At 37.4% G+C, this 26,124-nt stretch overlaps 1 protein-coding gene across 10 annotated transcripts in view; it reads left to right on the forward strand.

The window, feature by feature from the left end:
* The window catches only part of RAPGEF2 (Rap guanine nucleotide exchange factor 2), a 288,495-nt gene that overhangs the window by 114,939 nt on the left and 147,432 nt on the right, over positions 1-26,124 (forward strand). For 9 of the 10 annotated variants that reach the window (XM_048847537.2, XM_048847547.2, XM_048847539.2 and 6 more), the window contains one exon: positions 15,908-15,991. In XM_048847537.2, coding sequence (XP_048703494.1) covers positions 15,908-15,991 — 84 coding nt within the window. Of the gene's footprint in view, positions 1-703; positions 767-15,907; positions 15,992-26,124 lie in introns of those variants that run through there. The other variant, XM_048847545.2, reaches the window with a different exon arrangement.

Raw genomic sequence — 26,124 nt, forward strand, 5'->3', positions numbered from 1 at the left:
CATGGTAAACCTCATGGGGGGGGGAACTTGTTCTTCATTTGTGTCCTTTCTAAGCTTAGCATACGCATGTCAAGACACATGTGCATATTATTGAGGGTTGTAAAATTAAAATGTAAAAGATGCATTCACTAGCCCTTGTATCTATGTGTTTCAAGGGTTAGGTAATGGGATAGAGACACTCTTATTTCTAGGTCAGTAGTGACCAAAAAAGTTATTTTTGACCTGCATGAAATGAGATGGGCATCAATCCAGTTTTCTAGTGGACATTGAAAAACTTCACAACTGGTAGCCCTTATTTTGTAGTCTCAAAGGCCAAGGATTTAAGTAGGCATGGAGATTGAACTCCTACCTGTTCAGTACAGTGCTACAATGATTTCAGTGCTGTCAATGTGACAGTTTGTCACAAGTTCTAAAATACACTTAAAAAAAAGTCTCTATGGAAGTAGCTGCAACTATGACTGAGCTATAAATGATTGATTGACCTCTTTTTTTTCCCCATGTATATATGAATGACCTCCCTCAGGCACAACTTAATGTATCGATATTGGGAAGCTAAATCTTTATTTCTCTTCATGTGAAGATGAAAACCAATATACTTGCTGTCAGGTGGAACAAACTACTCACAGAAGCAACATATATTCACTGTAAATATCATGTTTCTAAATAAAGGACTGAACCCTTGTTTTCTCACGTAGGGCGGGAGAGAGCACTACATGGGCGCGGGGTTGAGGGGAGAGGCACCAATTTTCTCATCTAAAGTTATGAGGTACACATTTAAAAATGTAACACACAAAATTATCCATGTTCATCAAAAACCATGCTATCCATTTTTATCTTTGTCCTAAAACAAATAAGTTGTAAGAATTCATAATATCTATATAAATCTTTAATTTTTTTTAAATGGCTAAAAAGGAAAAACAGAGCATGTTGTTAAAATTGACTTAGCTCATCTGCATTTACTTTACTATCAGTGGGTGTATGTGTCTGCAACAAATTCTCAAACCCTAGGGCTATCTCTTTGTTTAACATGGGAACTAGGTTATTAAAAGTGGCAGTTCAGCTCCAGTTATTCTTCATTTGCCAGACCTCTCTACTAGTTTCACTTGATGTGAAGTTAATGATAGAAGGGCTAAAATAGCCTTTGAGGCAAAAATTCAGGTTTGAGGTTTTTCCACCTACTCACACTCCTGATTTTCTTACCTGTTTGACAAGACACTCCTACCCCAAAGTCTGACTTAAAAAAATTTTTTTTTTTTGCTGCTTACTACATTCTGTCAAAGTACTTGTTAAAAAGATTCTTGTTCTTCACCTCTACATCATATTGACACTTGGCACTGCCATAGATGAGATTTGGTCAGCACTTTTATTTATAAACCTAATTTTTAATAGTTGTATAAGTTGCCATTTAATTTGTCAGGCTTAACCTTGGCAGCCAAAATACAATTTTTTTTTTATGATCAAGTTAGATTAAATCAGCTCAGCCATATTTGGCAAATGAAAGATCTTTGTGACTATAAAAACTTTTGGCAAATGAGGGATCTTTCTGACTTTTTAAACTTCTCTGAATTAAAAAATACAAATGCAAAAGACCCCCAACTTTAAATTTTTTTTTTTTCAGTGAACATGGTTGATAAGTGGTATATGGCTATGCAGTTCGACATTTGTATATATGATTTTGGTTATGAGGAAGGGAGTGAGCCATGTCCCATCGGTGTACCAAAAATGATTTTGGGGATCTATTCCTACAATTTTAATTTTGATTAGATTGAAAAGCCGAGTCTTTAAAATATAAAGTTTTAATAATAAGGTTCTGTTTTACTAGGAAGCAGTTTTTATTCTTATAAGAAAACTATATGGAATCAATGTGTGAGTATTCAAATAACTTAAATAACTTGCATGCTTCTCTTATCCCCTTTGAGTACATTATGGAATAAGTTATGCTGACAGAAAACTTTTCAATTTTGATGGCAGGTTGTCATCTAAAGAGATTAAAATCGACAATGTTCACATGTGGCTGAAATACGCTGGGGAGGTGACAATGACTTCGGTACTTCGGGCCAAATTGATCTCTAGTGTTTGACTTCAGTGGAGTTAAACTATAGATGAATTTATTGCATTAAGTTTTTATGATTGATAAAAAAAAAAAAAAGGTTGCTCTGATACTTTGTGACCTTTGATAAGAGGATCCTCCTAGCCACTGCATGATTGTTAGTTCCTCCTTCCTTCTCCAGCTTCTTTTCTGAGAATGTGTATCCAATACAAAATTTTCAAGACTGATCTCTTTGATAAATACTTCCTAAATTCTTGCCAATGAGAAAATATTTCAGAGTTTGATTGTTAGTTATAGATTAGTGGTTTCAATAGGGTTGCCTCCTAAAACTGAAATGCCTTAGATGAGTGTTCTCCACCTTTTAAATGTTTTGAACTAATTTTAAAGAAGAATCATCTTCTTCCATCAACACTTCCTAAAATTCCCTAATTTTTAATATAATAATTTGGAATTTTTCCTATTTTTTTCTAATACAGTACTCCATTAGTTCTGTTACCAAGTGCATGTTTAATGTAAAAAACCCTTAATCTGTCTTCAGTGATGGACATCATTTAACTAAAAAATTAAATACATACACTACTACACAAATGATGACTTGAGAAGACTTCTAAATGATAGGTGGAGTCGAATCAGTTGTTTTGCTAAACTGAAGATCCACAGTATGCAGCCGATGAAGTGAGCTGTAGCTCACGAAAGCTTATGCTCAGATAAATTTGTTAGTCTCTAAGGTGCCACAAGTACTCCTGTTCTTTTTGAAGGTCCACAGTTTCAGGTTCTCAAAAGAGAACTTACAATTTGTTGGCTGAATTTCTGATTAAGGTACACTGTATCTCTTATTGAAATGTTTAGCTGCAAAACTATACCTCAGTCTCCCATCTTTCATTTCCCCCCTCCTACAACTTCTTAAAAAAAAAAAAAGTATAGTGTTATTTGGAGTAAGAAATAACTATGGAATTGCTAATATTACAGTATGGTTGATAGCTGTTGGTAAATTATATTTCTGTGGTGAATGTAGTTTTAATTTTTAATACGTTGAAAGCAATATAATATATATGGGGAGAAAAGGATTTTTACCTCTGCTCCCATTGAGCAGCTCTGTGTTCTAAGATTAGATCCAAATGCTCTCGTTCTGTAGCTGTGATATCACAGAATGACATCGTCTGGGGTGCTGCAACTCAGTGAATCCTGCTACTGGATCTTTACAGGACAGTAAGTAAGTAAGGCCAGATCCCTAGCCCTTTTGCATTATGTGGCATAGTGTCTTTGCAGCTGCCAAAATCTTCCCTTTTCTTTCTGCATGCAGTCTCTGGGTCCACTGAAATGAAATTGTGGATGACCTGCATATGTGTAGACCCTAATTAGCTGGAGAGAGGGATGGCAGAGAAGAAGGTATGAAGTAATTTAAAAGGCCCATGGAGTGCTACTTGCTGACAGCCCCAAAATGTAGCTGTTGACAAACAGTAAGAGAAGTGATCATTGGATGTTTCATATCTGCATGCGGACCCCAGCAACCCCTGGAGAAGGATGGTGTTTAGGAGAGGGAAGCATGCTTAAAGACCTATTCACAGATCTTGCTCCCTAACTGCTGTTCTCTCCAATTCTCATAAGCAAAATCTAATTGAAATAAAGATTTTACATAGAATCAAAATTAATATAGTTTAATATATTTTGGAACTTGTGTATTAAAACATTTTGAAAAGTAGCTAAGGACTCGTAGCAGATGTTCTTAAAAACAAAACCCAACACTCTAGCTATTTCATTGTAGCTGTAGATCTGTGTAATATCCATTGCTATGCAATGAGAGGCAAGACACAGATTTAGAGGGTTCTTGAGGATGAGCGTGGGGAACTTATTTGTATGTGCTTCCCAGAGTGATTCTTTGGCTCCTACAGTAAAGCAGCCAGTAGCTCCTTCATAGCCCCTCCTTGCCAGCCTGTGTCTTCAGGATTGGTCAATAGCACAGAGGCAGCATATGCAAGAGAGGGGGGCTAATGAAGGAGGCCCTGCAAGTGTGCATAGTCTTACATAGCTATAGAGTGGGAGGTGGATGCATGCAAGGCATAATGTGGCCCTTAGTGTTTGTGGTGACTCTCAGCCTGGACAGCGTACTCTAAATAGACATAGCTCTTTTTCAATTACTTTTAAATTTAATGCTTTGTTAATTAACATTTAATGGTCCAGACTTATACTGTGCACCATTTACATACTGGTGAAAGGTCTGGGATGTTGAGAGAAGTCAAAATTTTCATGCTTGATATTTTAGGTTCCCAGTATAATTATTTCCTCTTGTTTTCTTTGACACTTTGCTGTACTCTTACTCTAAACTTATTTTTTCCGAACATTGTGTGTTTCTTCATGGAGGCTTTGGAAATATTTCAGAATTTACTGTTTTTAATGCTCAGTGAAGATCCTTGATTTCAGAGTTAGTAACAGATTTCCTCTTAACCCGTGTATTTCCAAGGGCACAGAAGACATTTTGCATCTGTTTGATTAAAACCCCTCTAAATAAACATCATACTCAGGATTAAGTCTGTTCTGAAACTTTTGTCTGGATCAGCATACTGATTTTTAGATAGACCTCTTCAGGCAATATATATTCATTCTCCTTGTACTTCCATAGGTTCCTGTGAAAGTCATCCAACAGGATATTTAATAATGCAGAGTGTCATTGCTGAACGGCCGGTCTATTGCTTTTTCGCTCTCCTGAAGGTGTATTATACCTTCTGATAGCCAGACAGTTGGCAAAGTGGTACTGGGATCCTGCCAGCTCTGCACTGCAGTAAATCAGGATTTCTTGTTTATATATTTTATTGGGAGGGCATTTGCCATGGGGAGCTTCTTAGCCAACATCTGCCGTTAGGACAAATACATTCAAGGACTTGATAGTTGATTCTGCATAGATAATGTTATTGAATAAAGACTTAATAGTATAGACAATTCATTGTAGTACAATGAGTTCTTCTAGATTTTTTACATTATTGTTTTCGACATGCTTTGTGAGCCTTTTGTCAATTTGAAATTAAGGCTTTTACAAGAATTATAGGTTGCACCCTCTTTTTTTACAATAAATGTTTGACTAAAGACAGTCATATTTTTATTGTTGCAGCAGTGCTGGGAATAAGAGGTAGTTTAGAGAAATAATGCCAGGGCATAGGATTATTAAGTAGTAGACTGTGTCCACAAAATCTGTATGTAGGATTATGTAATCATATACCACTTCCATCACAGTTTTACCAGTAAATTAGAATGGAATTTTCTTAAGAAAAGAGTCTACTGCTTTTTCTTCCTGAATTTCTATCCGTAATCTCAAGTGCTATATAATTGCTGAAAATTTTAATATCAATCTTATGCAGTGTTAGGTTATTTATGCAGGGAAACGTGGCTGATCATTGTCTATAGACAGGTATGAAAAAGCTTGTTCACTAATTGTTAAAAACAGACTTATGGAAGCTGTTTTTTACAAACACCTGTCTCTGTAGAGGCTTACTTTTTGTAGTACAAAATCTCTTTTATGCTGTTCTTAGAGTAATTGGTGCTATTTTTGGTGAGTAGAAAAAGATAAAAGAATATTGTTGAGAAAGATGCATTGGTTATGTGTGCAGAAATCTACAAATAAATTATTTCCTGAAGTGTTGGCCTAGTGTTTTGTATGTCCTGTGTTTACATTTTTAGATACCAAGAGCCAAATTTTGCCAACTTTCATCCCATTTCATCAGCGAGTCACAATTGTGGACATCAGTTTAAACACAAGTGCCACTTAAAATCACAAGTTTAATGATAGCTAGGAACACCGTTTTTTGTTGCCCTTCTGATATTTGTGATCTTTCTATTTTGTTAAATTTGGGATGAGGTTGACGGATAAGGAGAAATATACAGTAGCAATATAATTATTTGGTTAATATACATCAAGTTAAAATGTTCAGGTATTTGGTGGTGGGGGAGGGCAGGTAGGGTTGTAGCTGACACATAGACCATCAGTTGTACCTTCAGTACATACTCTGTCATATTTCTTTGTTTGGGATGTATCTTATTCTTTAAACCCTGCTTACATATAGCATCAGGAATCTGATGGCCAATTATTATTTATCAGTTAGTTGACAGACCAGTTAAAAATGTGAACAACTCACCACCTGATTGCAGATAATGTGCCAGTGATCAAACAACTCAGGTAAGATGGTAGCTGACTACTTGGGAAAATATTGAAAAATGTGGATGTTTTTTTTTTGCAATGCAACATCACCAATCACTTCAAGGGAAATGTCTAATACTATAGTAGTTGCTTACATAAACAAAGGAGGGCCTGAAAACAGCTGTCTACATACAGATGTTGACTATAATGAGATGGGCAAGGAAAAAGCTGTTATCTTCAGAACTGCGTATGTGTGAGGAAAACTCAACTCAAACACATGAGAGATGAATCTGAAGAAACTAACACCCTCGGAGTATGGGTTTATAGATAAGCTCTCTTTTAATTCCATCATGTAACGTCTAATACTTGACACTGGAAAGGTGTTTCTCATTTCCAATATGTCCGCTTTTCTCCTATGGCTTGGACTAATTCTCTCCCATCTTTTCTGCTTATTCAAAATAGATGTTGGAACACAAGTAGTCTTCTCTCATTTTCCAAACATCTTTCAAGAAAGAGGAATCTGGGTATACATATCCAAGTCCATATAACTGAGGGGCAACTTCAGTTGTTGCCTTGAACCTGTGCTCAGGTTCTGAGACCTGGTTTATGCACAACATATTTATTGGTATCACTATTTGGGGTGTGTGTGTGTGTGGAGGGTTTAAATCAATAAACCTCCCAATGAAAAGCACTGGGATAACAGCAGTCACAGACTAGTGGAGTTGTACTGCTTTAACTATAACTCTGTGGTTAAGAGGTACAGTTTTGGTGTATGGGCAAACCTTTAGATTGTAGGAACCATAGTGATTTCCTGAGGGTTCCACTTTTCTTGCCAGAGTCAAGGAAGATATGTTTCTGTAGGCTCTTGCCGATCTTGTAATCTTTGCAAGTCGGAAATGGGTTAGGAAATACAAGACCACCTCTTAAAATTTGGACTGATTCTCTCAGTGTCTTCTGGAAGTTATGGGTATGCTATTTAATTGGTGGTCCTTATGGAGCCCGGGTTACAAAACTTGAAGGGAAAATAAATCTCTTTAAGCCTTCTCCATCCCCTTCAGGGTAGAGATTCTCAAGTTTATAATCCAGGGCATGAATACATGAAAGCTCTCTTCTGGTTTGATTTCCATCAGAGAAAGTCCCTGATCCTGCAGGCATTCATAAATGTGCTTAACTGTACACAGACGTTATCCTAGTTAAACCAATGGGAAAACTCTCATGCATAAAGTTAAGCATGTGCTTAAGCGTTTGCAAGATTGGGTCCTAAATATCTTATCTCCAGTTCTACTACAGTACTGACCTAACCCATAATCCATTGTTGCAAAGATTGTATTTATACTGATGCCATTTGTGGCAGGAGTGGAGAATCAGATATTTAAGTGGGCCATTTAAATCTATGGCACTATTTTAACAGAGAAAAAGAAATTTTAGGCCATGTTCAGGGAAGTCTTGCTAGAGATGACGCAAGTAATTTGTTGGGTCCTGCAAGGTACTGAACAGTACCTTAATTTCAAGTGACTTCCCAAATATTAAGGGTATTCAGGAGTTTGTACAGTCCAGAACCTTGAAGGTCAAGGGTTGGTTATAATTTTGAATCACTCTGGTTCAGAAACTATAGCATTTAGCCTCCTGGCTATCACCCAGGTGAGGCGACTATTTTTACTGAAGGAATGAATATCCAAATAACAAATCCAAATAATTTAACAGATGGTGCTAAAACTATTTTATGTGAGCCATTGTCTGCAGTCCCTGGCCTTAATGTGAGCATGCCCAAGGAAAACATGCATGAGTGCTGTGTGCATTGATTAGGTTTATAATAAAAGTTAAAATGTTGTATGGGTTCTCTTTCAGAAACCTGGAATTATGATGTACTCTGCTAAATAGAAACTGACCTCAAACCTTAACAGTTATGTTGAACCAAGTCAATTGAAAAATGTTTAAAGTAGTTTCAGGTACCGTATCTGTTCCAAAGATTGTGGGGGTAAGATGGAAGTTGTAGCTATTGCATCACTTGGGCAAGCAACTCATGATGTAAAGAAAATACGTATTTTTCAATTAAACATAGGACAATATAATATTAAAATCAGATACTCTCACAGCAGAATTTTTAACCTCCTTCAGCTTGATCAATTTGGCTGTCTGAATACTACAGGCTCAATGGGAGAGTCTACAACCTCCTTGAATCACAGCAATGTGATAAGTGGAGCTTAGGAACTCAGCCAGTGTAGCCATATGATGGCAGAGCTTTATAAACTCTACCAGACCTTTGAAATTTATGAATATCTCTGTATCTGGGAGAGCATTCATATATTAGAAATGTATTGTGAAGAAGTCCCCAAAAAAGCATCTGACGTTATCAGCAGTTAGAAGTGTGCTTTTGATGTCATCAGGGACTGTTCAATTAAAAAAAACCTTAGTTTTCAAACAGTTATTTGTGTGACAACTTCACAAAGTCATGTTTCAAAGTTCCACGTTTCAGAAATGACTTGTCTGATTTATCTCAAGTTTTGCAGGTGCAAAAAAAAACAAAAAAAAAACCCCAACAACTTCCCTCTAGCTACTGACCTCATATTCAAGTAAAAAGGACTTCTTTGAGAAAGTTGGAGAGGGAACCATAGTCGTGCATCTAATGGAAAGCAGGTTAGAACCCTGACTCTGGAGTTCCTTTTACAAGTCCATAATTCCTGTAAATCAAGGATTTGCATACACTGAGGCAAGGTGAATCTAAATTTTTCAGCAAGTCCCCTGGTGTCTGCAGTGTTGTGTTACAATAGAATCGAAATTCCACAATTGCTTAATTTAAAATAAAATCTTACTTTATTGAATATAAAGCATGAATTAAATCAACATAATAGCAGTTTTGTGTTTTTATGTTGTACTCAATTTTACATTGGTCCAACACTGCATTCAGAATGCTGCAGATTTTTATCAATATGTAGTCTGCGTTGTAGAAGTTGTAACGGGAAGCTGGTGCTTTTGGCAGCTTGCACCTTTTGCATTTGAGTATATGGGAGGCATTTTGCAATCATGGGATAAGCACATTAGCTGGATATTTCTGAGTTTGGGGGCAGTTTGCTTCCCAGGTCCATACCCATTCTTCTCCAACTGTAAGGGCTGCTCTATGTGCCAAAATTTTGTTGGCAAAACTTGCCTGCATCCACATTTGATTTTGACATGTATCAATAAAACTCTGACTTCAAGTTGGTCAAATTAAACCTCCTCACAGAATGACAGACCCCCTTTATTGATGCTGTTCCACCAGCAGAATGCCTCTGTGGACATTCGATTACCCGTATTGATAAAAACTGTCCACTGTGGTAGCTGTTGGAAGTTCCACAGATACAGAAGAACCTGGAACCTTCTTCTTAAAACAGACATGCAGTTGCCATTTCCATCTGGTGATGTATCAAACAATTCCACCACTTGGCATTCATGTAACATGGAGCAAGTGAGAAGTGTGTGTTTAGAAAAACAAAGACCAGCATATGTCAAACACTTGTTCCTTTCTGTCATATTAGTCTCATCTTTTGTCTTCAAGCAATGTCACAATCTGAAGGACTATATCTCCTTGTTCCCATACAGTAATTTAGGTCAATGGATTTTCTAACATCAAATTGACTGAAAGATTAACTTATTACTGGACTCCATATAATTTATCTCAAGAAGCTCCTTGTAGTGGATACTTTTGGAAAGGCCACCAGTGTGCCTTCTGCCTCAGCTAACTCCAGATTAATGGGTGCTCACAGAGACCCAGGCAAAAAGGGCCTGTGAATGTTCTGCCTTGTAATTTGCTCTGATCAACTGGCCAGAGTATTTTTTTGGCAGAAACTGTAATGGTTCCCCTAACTGTGGACTGACTGGGCAAGCACTACACTTAACACCCCATATACTCAACCTGTGGCTGTGGAATTTTCCACTGAAGCTACCCACGCTCCAGAATTTTACATCCACTTCTAAGCTCCCGTTTTTTAAAAAGTGTAGCCATTGTGGTTGCAAAGAGAACCTACCAAATATGAACAGTGTAAACTGGTGGAGTACTATCTGCCTGAGTCTGCACGCGTCATGGAACAATAGCTCTTAGAGGTCTGAACTTTCCTGTTCATCTCAGTGAGGTGCTAATTTAGTGATGCAGGTATCAGTGACACTGTTGACTATTTCAGTGCTGATAATTTAACCATTAGCTAATGTGTTTATTCTACAAACGTAAACTACAAAATTCTATATTATGTTGAAAATTAAAAAGGAAATAGTAGCGTAAAATAAACTGGATTTAGTATCATATTCATTTTCATATTCATTAACCTAATTTTTTAAAATTTACCTGAAGCTGCTGCAGAATCTCCAGTCTTATGCACAAAAGGGCTGCAGAATGCAAGGTGTTTTGCCGCAGAAGTAGTATCAAGCTTAATACAAAATACATGGGGCCTTGATTGTGCACCTGCATTAGAAGATAATAGTATTTGCAGAATGATTTCTTTTAGTAATTGCAGATTCTCATGGTCGTCCTTATCTAGATGACTTAGTCTAATCAATCTTTTAATGCAAAGAACAACTACTGGTACGTATTGTCTGTTTCAGCATTTGCTCATTGTTCTGTGCCTTACTACTGTACTTCAGGTGTGTAACTCAGAAATACCTCAGCTAAAGTCAGTGTAAAACTAGTGTGAATGAGATAGGAATTAGACTGTCCACAAGAAAGAATGCCTGGTTTAGTATGTGGTTTTTAAAAAAAATAAAAATAAATATTTTGTTTTCACCTGGACCTTGTTATATCACCTACTTGTGTAATCTGAGTAACATCTGATGAGAATTGGTTTGGGGAACTAGAGGATTCTTCACTGGTTTGTGGTCTGAATAAGCTGCTTTTTTCAGCGACAGGTGAATTACTGAAAAGCTTCGTTTCCAAACAGCATCGTTAAAAGCTTTTTCCTCACTTTGGGCCTGATCCTGCAAGGTGCTGAGCACCTCCTGTCAGGTCAGTTGTGGGTGCTCAGTATATTGCAGGAGTGGGCTATTAATGCACAAACCTCTGTGTCAGAGAGCTTAATTTACAAATGCATTGTCTTGTTGTGCCCATTTTAGTGCTGCTTCCAAACCTGTGTTTGCACAATGCTGTACTTCTATCTAGAACATAATACTGTAATATTAGAGTTTCTGCAATAATGATCTGTTATTTCAAAGACTGTATCTAACTATAAACAATAGTTTTTCATATTCTCAAAAGCTTATTGTTCCCTAAATGCCTGGAAAACTTTCCTTGTAATATTATTGAATTTACTTGTTGTGTAACTTCTAATAGTGCAGCAATAGCTTTTAAGGGAGCGATGCATGTTCTCCACATGCTATAGGACTGGTTTTGATACTCTTCTCCCATGCACTCCTTTTTGCCAAAAAGAAACCAGTCTACAAGAGATTTTACAAATAAGATTTTATGCCAGGTTAGATTTTTTTTCCTGGAGATTAGAAGGTATCTTTGGGACAGATGGTAGGCAAAATTTTGTTGTTAATCTGTTGTCTGGTCATAGCTCAAAAATGCCTTAGTCTAAATACTCCAGATCTGTTTTAAATGGTTTGTCTTGCTTTGGCTATTTTCATAGATTCACAGGGTGCAATTATCTATTTTCATAGATTCATAGGGTGCAATTAAGTCTACTGTAGCCAGATGTGAGCTTCTTGCATCATGCATAACTGCCATGCGTGCCATAAGAAATTCAAAGGAGCTGTTGCACCATGCATAATTCCTAAGTTGTTTTTGTTAAATTATTTTTCTAGGAAGCCCACAATTTGTGGATGTGAATTTCCTAAGGCATGTGTGGAGTGGCGGGTAGGAGGGCAAGTGTGGAGTGGGGAGAAGGGGGACTGTGATTGCAGAGTTCCTAGAGTATACATTGTCTAGAGAGCAGAACATCCAAACTCTGGAACGTGACTCCAGAAGTCGGTAATGAGAAGGCTGCCCACTTGTTTGCACCCCACACGTTGAGAAATGATTCATGTTAAAACCAAGAAGGGAGCGAGAGTAAAGGAGGGATGGAGATGCTCTGCTCCTTTCCCTGCCCTTCTCCCCTTCTGCTGCTTTCTGGCTGTCCAGACCCCATCACTTCACCACCACAATTCAAGTGCAGCTTCTCACCTACACAGTGCTATCATCCAAGGGAAGCACCATTTCAAAAGGCTGTAGAGCTGGCTCTGTAGCCTCTTGAACCAGGGCTACTAGGAACACAGTACTATGCTGGTGGGGGTTTGGGGTGAAGGGCAGACACCCCACTGGCAATCCTATCCCACCTAACAGCCAAGAAATTCCCTCCATAACTCTTACCAGCAGCTTCCTTACCCAGCATCCCTACCTGCCACTTACTTCTGCCATAATGTCTCACCCACATCCAAAATCAGCAATTATAATTAAAGAAAAAATCAGTTTAGATTCTGTTAAACCTCATAGAGGCAATGTTGGAAGAAGGAGTGATGGGTGTAGGGGAAATGGGTGGGGAGGAGAAGAAGCAGAGAGAAAATCAGATGTCCAAATGTTGATTATATGTCAAAATTTGCCATGTCTGAGTGATTGTTCCTGAAACTTTGATCTATTTATGCATCAGTTCCTTTATGGCTTTCTTTTGTTTGATAATTCAATATTCTTAATTGATGCCACAAACCATCACAAAGAAGATAATCTTGAGCAGTACCAAAAATATAGCTGTGAAATAGAATCAAGTCCAGTGTATTCCAGCTTTAGATAAGTTTAGGGTGCAGATTGCACAAGTCACTAATAACAGGTTCTTTACTCATTGGCTACGTAACATTTATTATAGGAAGTGAGGTTGGTGGTCACAGAAAGAGTGACATGAAAGACTTGCCTTAAAATTCAAATATATATATATATATATGTGTGTGTGTGTATGTGTGTATCAAAATACCCCTTGGATTGTGCATTCTTACAGCCTTATGCTGGTACAAGATGAAAAACAGCCCAACCTTGTACATACTGGTAACTGTAAAGATAGTTTTTCTTCTACCTGGAGATCACCATAAGAGAGCTTGTTAGTACTCTGCAGTGAAGATATATACAGAGATTTTAATTTGTGTTCCTTCTGGACAGTTCAGGGCCCAAGATATTTGAAGTATCCCTATCCTGATTTACAATCAAATAATTAAGTTTGACTTTCAGCTTTTCCTTTTCAGAAACTGTCATTTCAATGTGCAGTGTGAACTCTTCCTTCAACTGCTTCCATTTTTGAGAAGTTCTTAATCTTAAAACAAAAAGAAAAGGAGTACTTGTGGCACCTTAGAGACTAACCAATTTATTTGAGCATAAGCTTTCGTGAGCTACAGCTCACTTCATCGGATGCATTCAGTGGAAAATACCACTGAATGCATCCGATGAAGTGAGCTGTAGCTCACGAAAGCTTATGCTCAAAGGTTTATGTAGCTCACGAAACCTTATGCTCAAAGGCTTAGTCTCTAAGGTTCCACAAGTACTCCTTTTCTTTTTGCGAATACAGACTAACACGGCTGCTACTCTGAAATTAATCTTAAAACAGTAATTCCAAGTCCTATTTTCATATTTTGCTGTCTGCCTTCACAGATCAATTTGTGTACTTGCAAACTTCCTCTACTGCACCGTGCCAGCTTCCCTCAGTTCATGCTCATGTTTCTTTCCCTCAGTTCATGCTCATGTTTCTATATCCTCTACAGTCTGTCTCTAACTCAGCTTTTCAGTCAGATTAAAGCTTTCTTTATTTTTCCTAATTTGTTTTCAGTTTTATTTAAACTTTTGTTGTCACCATTTCTCAGTGCCTATTAGTATCAGTAAAAAAAGAGAATAGATATCCTTGACAACATGCCTGGGAAGAAAACACCAGTTTGTTCCTGGTATGCAAGGAACAGTAAGCAAGACATGTTGCCATTGACACACATCTTATTTTCTGGTCTTATGTCCTGTGATGATGCTCTAATTTGCCCCCATTGGAATTTGTCTTCCAGGATAAGTTCTTGTAGCGTGTAGTTTCCCATATCACGATAGTGTTGCCCATTTGGTGAGAATAAGAAAGAACTATTTTTGGCCACATGGCCATCTCAGTCAATTGTTCTGTACTTGGTCATTGAGGGAAATGAGATTGTGATCTATTTGTTTATCATCCAGGTATCTGATGTCTCTTCATGGCAAACAGTTTCATTATTAAGTCCGCAAGAGTGACTTATTTCTGTCATGGCTATATGTTCAGGGAAGAACTGAAAGAGAATTAACTTCCTAACTATGAATGTTAATACTCTGTCGTTTATATGCTTTTTTAGTAATTTATAGCCATTTTTCTGATTGTTGCTTTTTTTCTGTCTCACATCATCCTCTCTCTTTAAAAATTACTAGATGCATTTCTACAGCGCTCATCACTGTGGTATCTCGGTACTCTTTTTTGAGGACATAGTCATGTATGTACTTTCAGCTTTGCTTTTTAAAATGAGAAATGTGCAGCTGGCTTAAATAGCTTACTTAGCTTAAATATTGTATTTTAATAACTATGCTGTCACCTTTAGTTAAAAGATACGTGGGCTAGGCTTGCTTGAAGGTTGAACAAGCTAATTGTTGCTAAAAACTTGAAGCTTGTAATTTAAAGAATTAAGTAGGAAGTGCTATAGAATGATTAATTCTACATCCTTAAGAGTGAACCTCAGTCATTTTGATTTTTGATGAAAATGTTATGTACATTTATTGACTGGATTCAAGCATCTGGGCAACAAGCTGTAGGAGTGGTGAAAACTGAAGAAGCAAAGAATGAATGGGCACAGCCTAGCCTACACCAATTAAGATGGCACAAACTACTTGCTGTTCTAATGTGGTTATTCCCTGTAAAACTTTAGAAACTAGTTTAATCCCCCATCTAGGTGTCACCTACAGACATGTTTCTTGGAGGTTCTGAGGGCAATGAAGGGGTGGTTGTGTTGTACAGGCGGGAAGGCCAGCTGAGATATAAGCTGGGTCAGGATCACTGAGAGAAGCAAACTGCAACTTGTTCCTCCTTTCCTGCTAGTAACTAATCACTATCACTTGTCCTGATCTCCCCCCCCCCCAAAAAAAAAGGGGGGGGGAAAGCTGCTTTTCCCTGCTGCAGCATTATGCTAGGAAGAAGCATGGAACAGCAGCACAAAGTAGCACCAGACACACTGGCAGCCCAGAATTGTTTGGTGTGGGCGGGCTGACAAATGAGTGGAGGTGCTCTTGGAATGTGAGCCCTCTGTCTGCACTGTGGTTGGCAAGACAGAGCCATGAAGTGAGTAAATATTTTTTTGGACGAGGGGATGGGAAGGAGGGACCATCCAGAAATGGGGAAGGAGCTCATGTTGAAGGCTAGGGGCTCTGTCCTCCATCAGAGGGTAAGAGATTCTGCAGAATACAAACCAATATTACTTGGCTTGACTTTGTTTTTGATCTTTTATAATCAGGTGCAGTTTTATTTTATTGGGCTGCTGTGATTGTGTGCTGTGGGCTACTGCTACCAACTATTGCAATTTTAAAAATCTATTAAGTAATTCAAAGTGTTCTGGTGATGTATGTGTTTTTACGGGGAAATTAGAATTGTTTAAGGAATTTTGATGCAAATGATTAAACACGAGCTTTCCTTCATAGTTTGTTATGCATTTTTGGCTCATAGTTTTGTGATGCTCTTTCTAACATATTTTTGCAATGTCTACCGAGTATCTAAATTATTTTTCTCATCATTTTCTCTTCTTTATTCCAGCCCTGATGATATTGGCACCTGTTGGTATATCCTGCTGTCTGGTTCAGTGTTCATCAAAGAGTCTATGTTTCTTCCAAGGAGCAGGTATATCTATTTAAATATCTGTATATTTTAAAAGAAGACCATGAAATGGAATTCTAGTCAGTTTTTTAAAAAGTACTCAGGTTATACCTTTAGTATTTCTTGTCATTTTTTGCAGTTTTACAATCCTATTTTCTCATTTTTTCTAAATATCTCTCTTCTGTTTGAGTGAGAGACCCACACAGAGGGAGATATTGACTAGACATCAAGGTGCTGTTAAATGCACAGAACTAAACAAGTTGGAAAACAGAAAAAATATGTTTTGTAGTGGTGTACTCAAAGGACACAACTGGAATTGGGAGACCTATTGTTCTAGGCATATGTCGAACAGATACAAAGATGCAGTCCTTGCCTTGAAGAGCTTATAGTCTAACAAGAAAAGTGGCATAGAAAGGATGTGTAACATTGTTTTAGATTGAATTTACACGTATTAAACATTTTTTGTCTATTTAAGTAACAGACTTAGAAACATTTTGAGTCAATGATACATCGCTGAAATCTGTATTTATTATTTCTGGTAGCATCGTAGTCAATTATGCACTGTGCCAAACAGAAGGAAAATCACAGTCCCTATCACTAAGAGTTTATGGCCTGAGAGTCAAAAATAGGAGAATGGGTACAGCAAAAATGTAGTGGTTACAGTTTTGATTAACATGTTTTGATGATATGACGTTTTTAGTAGTGCAGTTTGTTTTGCATTAGAAATATAAACTCTCTCCATTGCCCTTCTATCTTACTAATATTACTTGACTAATTTCTTGTAGTTGTCATAGATTTGGTTTGTCAGGAGAGGTTTGAATGTTATGTGGCTTTCACCCAGCTCTCGAAGGGTATTCAAAGCCTAAGGTATGGTGTGGAAGAAAATATATAGATGGATTGCAAAAGTAGGCATCCCTGGGGGCGGGCAGCAAAGTTCCATAAGTAGCAAGGGTTGGAGTAACAGGCCCTGAAAGGCAAGGTTAAACTTACACTTGATGTGGTTGGGATAAGAAGAACAGTCCAAAATGACAGGCAAGATGATGATAGGTAGAGGATGTTTTGTTGGTGTCAGAGTACAGAGAAAGGGGAGAGAGTAATCAAGGTGGTAGATAAGAGCTTCAACAAGAGTCTCAGGTGTAAGGAAAAAAGAGAAAGTCAGGACTTTCATAACTTGTGTATGAAGAAACAGCAAGATTTGGAAATGGACTGACTCTGACAAGGGAGAGGGAGGAGTCAAAGATGATACCTAGGTTATGTGCCTGATAGAGGGTAGTTGTGAACAGTGGTAGAGAATGGAGGAAAAATGAATTCACTTTCAGTTAACAGTGAGAGACTAACAAGGAGATATGAGATTGGCGAGATGGCCATTGGTTAGGAGAAGAAGATTTAAGAGTCATCAGTGTAGAGATCATAATTAAAGCAACATGAATGATTAGATCATCCAGAGAGAGAGAAGAGGAGTGGGCTAGGACAGAGCCCTGTAATAACCCACAATAAGTGTAGCAGAAATGGTAAGGACCTTCTGGAAGAGACTGAAGGAACAGCCAGAGATAGAGCAAAGAGAGAATGGTGTCGTGAAACCCAAAGCAGGACAAGTTATGAAGCAGGAGGGAGTGATTTTTAGTGTTTATTTTCTCTGCAATGGGGAGGAGTTCCCTCCTTAACAAACAGTGTGTGTTCTTGCTGTTGCTCTCTGACTGCAAATACAAAATGGTAGGGTTTTGCAAGTTCCCATTAGGACACAAATCTCAAAGGGAATTGGGCTCAAAATTAGGCAAAAAGTGTGTGTCTGTCTAGTTATCATCGACCTTGCATCCAGAGAAGTGGATAACAGCTCCTTCAAGAACCTATCAGGTAAACACATAATTTGGGAGTAATTTAGTGTATCCTAAAGTTATTACTATTTCTCTTACCCCCCGAAAGAGCAATTTATTTAAAATTAATAGCAGCTGTTAAATGCAAAGACCCTTCACTGAATGCTGGAAATGTAGACTGACAATCTGGGTTAACTTGCTGTATTTCAGTTTGATGCTGCAGCACATGCTGGCACAGTATTGATATCAGGACCTTGCAAATTTCCTAAATTGTTGCTAGGTGAGCTAAGGTCAGACTTTCATCCTCTAACTTGGTTTTATGGGTTTGGCAGATTCTTCAAGTTACTTAAACATATTTTTGTGGTTTCAGATTTGTTTCCCCTTCCTAAAGACTCCTTAATCTTAAATGCTCAGAGATTAGTTTCTGGTGTGGTGGGTCACGACTGAAACCTGTTACTCTACATTTTCATCAACCAAATCTTTGTTTCAGGTGATGGCTTGGCAGTGTTTGGTTACATACAATGGTTTCCCTGCTCCTCCTCTTCCTTTTCCTCACTTTAAATAGCTTTGGGAAAGGTTTTAACTGCAGTAAACTTCATGTTATCAGCACCCAAACCAACTGTACTTTGAGTCACTCTTAACTAAATTAATTGCATTCATTTCAAATCCAGGTGGGTTTGATTTAAATTAAATTGATTTAAATCACTAGTCAGGAAGACTCGATTTAATCATGGATTTCTATATAAAAGTGCATTCTTGTTGGTTGTTATAACCTTACTATATATTCTTCACAACTCAGAGATAGATGTAGGTTTCATTTTTAGACAGTACACACTATACATTTTTAAAGTGATTTATTTTGAAAACTTTTCAGATTAGTTTTACAGCTATATCAGAAAATGATTGTTTGGTTATTTCATTTACCAAAGATAATTGAAGCAGATATTTATGTAGTCATTGGGAGGTGAACTATCTCTAATTCAACAGGTTAATCATTAATATTTGGAGGATATTCTTTCCATGCTGGATTAGGAGGAAAACATCACCAGACAGACATGTAAATTGTTTTATTTAACTAAAACAACAACGTTATGTATTCTGGATTTTTTTCTTCAACAGCAAACATATAATATTTAACAAAACAAGCATATGAATTTTTGAATTTAGCTAAACATTTAAGGTTTTTTAAATCAGGCTTGTTTTCAGTAAAATTGTTTTTAACTAAACTAGTTAAATGAAATATTTAAAAAACACCAATAAAAATTAAATCCACTATGTCAGCCAGATCAACATGAGAAACTTAAAATATTGGCTTCTGCTGCTAACTCAGTCGTCTTCCCCTTCATTTTCCTGTTTATTCATAATCTGGAAAAGAAAAACAAGCTTTCCTGCTTTTTCGGTCCCGAACGATTTCTCAATTTGGAATGAATTAGTCCAAAGGAAAAAAATATTCTTTCTATACTGGCGGAAGAAGCTACTGCTGTTAAAAGTGAGATTATCACTTTAACAGTCTCTGAATCCAAGTGCTTAAGTGCCTTCCACCAGTTCACTGGTGTGACTTTCTTTAAAAAATCATCGGCAAACATATATTTCTTGAATGGTTCACCCTTACCTCTGAAGTTTATTATAGCTGGCATTATGGAGGGATGATTGCTGGATGTCCATGTCATAGCCAACTCCTCCTCTTCAGCAGTTAAGGTTTGACCCTGGTACTGAGTATTGAAAATATTTGCAAGAAAATGAGCTGGAGATAGTGCTTGTCCCATTCGTTTTTTTAATGCTTGTAATTTAACTCTGTCGTTGCATATTTCTCTTTTTAAGATCTCACTCAGTGCCTTCCAAATTTCAACAGTGTCAGCAATAAAACAGCTATTTCCCTGCATTTTGTTCAAGGTTACAGAAATAGGCTTCAGGGCACTCAGCATGTGTTCAACATTTCTCATAAGCCCAATGTTGAGAACTTTGGCTGTGGCAGTGCCATCTATTTCCTTCATGATTTTGTTCACAAACTGTCATCAGATTAGGCCAGTTCTTGATATATTGCTCAAAACAGTCCACTACTGAGTTCCATCGCACGTCTTGTGGGAGAATTAGCTTGGTTCCTCCCACTTTTTTCAGAGCAGCTGCTGCAAAGCGGTTGTTAGGGCAGTATTTTGCAATTTCAACAACATTAGCCTTTATTTCTGGAACACTGAAGTCTTTGGCTAGGAGGTGCATCAAATGAGCACTGCAACCATATGTTGTTAGCTTGGGACTCTCTTCTAAATTTCTTCTCATCTTGGATACATTTGCAGCATTGTCCGTGACCAAGCTGTGTACTAGACATTTGAATTTTTTTTCACCATTTGTTATAGCTTTTACTGCTCCCGCTTGTAAGTATTCTGCTGTGTGTGCATTTCCTGATGTATCAATTGTTTCTGTAAGGAACACATTCCCTTCTTCTGTTGTCAGACAAACACATACAACAGGATCATTGTGGACATTGGTCCACCCATCAAGACTCAGGTTAACAATTTCACCTTCTAGACCTTTTGCACACTGCTCAATTTCTCTTTCATACACTTTATCCAGCAATTTGCCTGTGACATCTGCTCTGTTGGGTGGATTGTATCCTGGTCTTAAAGGCTGAACCATGTTAATGAAGTATAGGTTCTTAATCATACAGAAAGGAGAGTTTGTTGCTTAAACAAACTAGGCAACTTTTTCATCAGTTACCTCTTTTTGTAATTTGCTGGTTCTTATCACAAAGTTATCTATGGTTGTTTCTGGATTACGGAGATTTTATTTTTCTTTTTGCCACAGGTGATATACTGTGACTATGTGACATACATGATGTTACTGAAACATTATCATTGGCGGATAGCTCTGAAACTATAGAAAATGATAGGCACGCCTTTGGAGTGCTGCTGCTGGAAGCTCCTGAGAAGTGGGAGAGCTACCGGCACCTGGACCATGGCTCTACCTGCACTCCGCCATGAGGCCCCACTCTGCCTCTTCCCCCCAATAATAGTTGGAGTGAAAAAATATTAAAAACAAAATAAAACTATGAACATTGTATTTGGCTGGTAAGATATGCACACCAGATAGATGATCAACAATTGCAGAAAGTGAATTTTCTAATATTTGACCCTTTCAAATTGCTTCTGGTTGCACAGGGCTAAGATTTTGGGCCAAATGAATCAGACACAAATTGGAATTTCCAATGAAGCAACAACCAAACTAAACAAATATTTTAGTAAGCTGACTTTGCTGTTAAATAGTTTGGTCAGAAGTATACACCAAATCTGTAGGAGTTTGGGTCACAAAAGCCTTGGATGTATTTTAATTTAAAAAGTCACTCCTTATCTATCCTATTTATAATTTTCAAATAAAAACATTTGAAGTAGTGCATGGATCTCTTATCTTTGCTAGAGATATGTAGATTCTTACCTAGAATCGTCGTGTCAGCAGTTGTTCTGAAGATGTTTTTGAAGGGAACCTAAAATTAGAATGCTAATAGCACAGCTTTATTGGCAGAGGAAATATCACTATTTAAGGTGAGGAAAATTATTCTGAATAACCTCTATCGGTTTCAGAAATATTGTATAACTCTGTCCAGGACACTCACTTTTATTATTTTCAGGCACTTCATAGATTGTGGATAACTCTTTAATCACAGCAAGTCACACACTTTTGTCATTGTCGCTTTCGTAAAATAAAAAACATCGGTGCTATATTTGAATAAAAATGTATCATGAAATATTAAGACACTTAAATATGTTCAAATATGTTTAGAGAAATGACAAAGTGGGATAGCTTTTTCTTTCATTTTCTTTTTTTAAGTACGAGGTTTAACAATTTAAAAGTTAAAGTAAAAACTTGTTATGCTTCAGTCAACTTTTCATACCTAGGCATGCAGTAGTTTGTACTGGATATTGTTCCTAGATGTAGATGTTACCTCCATTAGGATAAATTGATATTACAGAAAGGGAGGGTAGCTAGCTAATGAAATGAATTACCAAAGACTTTGGTAAAGTATAGGTTAGATTTAAATATAAGGATTTTAAATTTTAGTTTGGGATTGTAAAAATTAAAGTTTACTTGCAGCATCCAGCATTGAGAGATTACTTGCTCAGTACTGAAGGGAGGAGTTCAACTGTATTACTTATCATACATATTGTACTTTCCTGGGGTCCCTGATAAGATCAGAATCAGAGTGAAACTGACATGCTACTAGTCAGCATTTCCCCAAAAGGAACAACAAAGTGAACTCTGTGTTTAAAAAAAAAAAAGAAAGAAAGAAAGAAATAGCATCTGTACATTGCTTTGGGAAGGGAGAGAAACAGAAGGGAAGGTATACAGAAGAAAAATGTAGGTAGAAGGGAAATCCACACATGGAGGGAAGATGTTGACTAAATGAGGGAATGGGAGAGCTGTGCCATATAGATGGTCCAACCATAGTGTCTAACAAGGTCATAGTAAGTTGTACCTTCACACCACTGCAGAAGAGTGTTTTCTAGGTCAACCTATTATTGACTTCTGTCTGGAGATGCAACATCAGCTAGCAACCAAAAGCCACTTCTGACCCTCACGTTGTGGGAGATTAATCCTCATGTTGTGCTTTTGGGGTGGCTAGGGAAAGACAGTAGGGATCCTGAAAACAAAGCCCCACCAACCTCTCCATTCTCCTTTAAAAATAAAATGAAGTGGAATATCAAGCAGTAAATTAGAAACTGCCTCTTATGCTGGGAATAAGACTACCTCTGTTTTGCCCCTTGAAATTCTGCTCCATTTCACTTCTTTTATGAAACACACTTCTTCCCAGAAAGAAAAGGAGTACTTGTGGCACCTTAGAGACTAACCAATTTATTTGAGCATGAGCTTTCGTGAGCTACAGCTCACTTCAGCTCATGAAAGCTCATGCTCAAATAAATGGGTTAGTCTCTAAGGTGCCACAAGTACTTCTTTTCTTTTTGCGAATACAGATTAACACGGCTGTTACTCTGAAACTTCTTCCCAGGAAGCTCTTAACAATAATCCAATAAAGAGATGTTTAAAAAGGTGCATTGTCACTGTTTAGAGATTTACCTTTATTTAGTCATCTGGTGTATTGGCTAAACTTCATTGTCTGTAAAACTGACTGTAATCTCCTTGGGGCAGAGATTACTCATGCTGTGTAAATACAGACACGCTGATGGTACTGGGTAACTGAAATACAGATGAGAAGGAGGTGGCAATGAGGGAAAATGGCCGCAATAAGGACCTCAGGAACATAAACACACACAATCCAAATGGTGGTAGTGGAAAAAGTGCCAAAACAAGGTGAATAGGAGAGAAGGAAACTACAGTAACCCATTAAGCACCTACAACTCTCACTCAGACTAGACAATTATGGCGATAGCTTCTTGAAAACGGGAAGTATGGTAATTTAGGGGTCCCTCCTGTATTATAAGGGGTAAACGCTGTCCCCAACGATGACATCTAAGAGAGTCCCATAAATGGTCTTCATTGCATCTGCAAGTGGCAGAAGTCAGTCCATCTGTTGAAAAGAGAAGCTTTTCAGACCAACAAATACGTTGTAATTTTGGAGCTAATGTTTCCCTACAGTTGGTAGGAATTGAGAGCCAAGATTAAGCTCTCACTACAAAATGCTGCAGTAATTAGGAGGCAGAGCAGGACAGCCACCATTGCTCAACCCCTCTGATTTTACCTTCAGAAAGGAATTTAGTTTACACTTGATACAACTGCTGATCTCTCAGACTTCTTACTACTCCTGTGTTAATTGAATATAGAACATTTATTTCAGTGTGCAGTTGGATTTATTTGAGTGCATGTATATCCAAATACAGAGTAGAAATCTAGAGAACTACAGACTCTGGGTGAAATGCAGAGTCTGGGGCTATTTGAGATTTGTGATTTTAATATGTATGATTTTTAATCTAAATGAATTAGAATTGTCTCTAATGTGGTCAGCATGTGCACTTTCGCCTTCTCTTTGGAATGTCCTAATTCTGTTTTACTAGCAAAATCTTGGCTGAGTTGTCATTCTTAATCTTACTCAGTTTCTAGCTTTTGAAAAACATTTGATCAATTTTTATTTCTATCTTCTGAATTGGGACTTGTAGGCTGAAGAAAGGATTTTAAAAATAAGTGAATATTCAACTTTGAATTAAAAATTTTCATGCGGCTGAGAACTTTCAAATGCATATCACAATGCAGGGGGGGAGAAGGATTTACTGTATATTAATTAGTTTAACTGTGTGTTCAGACAAGGTCTTGCTTCTCAGATAATATTTTTCCTACTACTATTTGTCCTTCAGTAAGTTCATAATGCTTATTTTGTGACATCACATTATTTCCATGGTAACACTGATGTCATGAAATAAGCACATGATTTCTCTGCAAGATCAGGCAGAAGCTGGGTTGTTTGAATCAATGTCTTTATCAAAATAGAAATATCTCCAATAATACTGGTCAAATTTTTTTTCTATAAATGTCTTCCATGTTTGCGGTAGTGTAAAATTTCCCCCTTTTTATAAAACTTAAATTATTTAGTGCAGCTTAAGAGCTTTCTTTCTCAACCTTATTCTGATGAGTGTCGCTGACTTCTAGTATGCTGTACTCTCAGCTGCAGTCTTTAGTTACTTGATCAAGTTGGGAATTTTGTTGTGGTTGCTATAACTACTACTTTCCAGATGTTTGTACAGCTGATTAATGCATTTTTTAAAAATTCACTGAAGATTGCCATAAAATAAGTCTCTTATTAGAATACTTGAAACAGCCATAAAAAGAACCCTGTTTTGCGATTGCAGCTTGAATAGTTTCCAAGGTCACCTGCTGGTTTTGAAGTCTGTAGACAGATGACCATCATCTGCAGTAGATTTGCAAAAACAAATACATAGGCTTTATTAGCACTTCATCTGTAGATTTCAGAGTTTTGCAATGTTTCAGATTAACTACTGTAGTAATTGCAAAACCAAAGGACATTCAATGATGAATGAAAATGAAAGGCAGCTTGTATAAAATTGACACACACAATTTTTTTTTTTTTAAACACAATGTAGAATTAACCTGGGGAACTTACTTCCACACTATATTAAATAGCTTAGTAGGATTCAAAAAGGGATTAAACATTGTTTGGATAAAAATAGGCATTTTCATTAGATAGGACTTTTTAAAAGAAAAGTAAATTCATATGTTTCAGTGCATCAGTCAGTTTTTTGAGTACATCTACACAGCAAAGCAGTGCAAGCCCACTCGAGCTATTTTGAATCCAGCTAGTGCGAGTAACGATAGCAGTGAAGACAGTGCAGCACGGGCTAATGAGCAGAATACTTACCCAGGGTCCATGCTGAGCTTGTACCGTATATGCTGAAACCCCTTCTGTGCTCTTTTCACTGCTGTTGTTACTCATGCTAGCTGGATTCAAACTAGCATGGGTGGATATACGATAAAGGACATGGATTATGAAGAATCCCTAATTTCAAATTTCAGAGTAACAGCTGTGTTAGTCTGTATTCGCAAAAAGAAAAGGAGTACTTGTGGCACCTTAGAGACTAACCAATTTAAAATGTTGGAAATATTCCTTGAGTCGGATACGTTGAATTGGTTAGTCTCTAAGGTGCCACAAGTACTACGTTTCTAATTTCAAATTGTCCACTTTGTTTTTCTAAGAGCTTCCCTTGAAAAGTGCTGGCCACTGTCAGAAATCTACCAGACTCGGTGTCCGCTAGTCTGATATGATCTGGCAATTCAATCATGTTTTAAAGGTTATTGGAATGTGTAAATGGATGCAGTGGTGTCTTCCTGGGTCTGTAGGGCCTGAAATAATAGCTGAGTGGTGTGAACTGCCCTTTTCATCTTAATGGGGTGTTAACTGAACTTTGAAGATGAAGACTTAAATTTCAACACTATTCCACTGTTGATCATTTTATCCTGTAATCCTAAATTGCTTTACATGCCTCTTCAGAGGATCAAGGCCCCAAATGTCTCAGACCCAGTTGCTGAAATTCTCCTCCCCTTCCGTCAACAATTTCTACAATGCAGGTATGTTGTCAGTCCAGAAACCTGTGGCATATCAAATGCTGAAAATATGGTTGATTTTAAAATTTCAAAATTTATGTAAAAATACATAAGTGGTTATTGTACCGCTCTTACTATCTATTTTCACATTTAATTCGTTATAAATCCCAATTTTTAATTCAATGAAGTTATCACTGAATGAAATTATGTCTTCTACACTTAAGATTCCAGGGTAGGGTGACCTGGTGTCCAGTTTTCAACCATAACGCCTGTTCGAAAAGGGATCCTGGCCACTCCAGTGAGTACCATTGACTGTCTGGCAGCGCTGCGCAGCCTGTAGCC

This window comes from Caretta caretta, chromosome 4 (assembly GCF_965140235.1).
Source record: "Caretta caretta isolate rCarCar2 chromosome 4, rCarCar1.hap1, whole genome shotgun sequence".
NCBI lineage: Eukaryota > Metazoa > Chordata > Testudines > Cheloniidae > Caretta > Caretta caretta.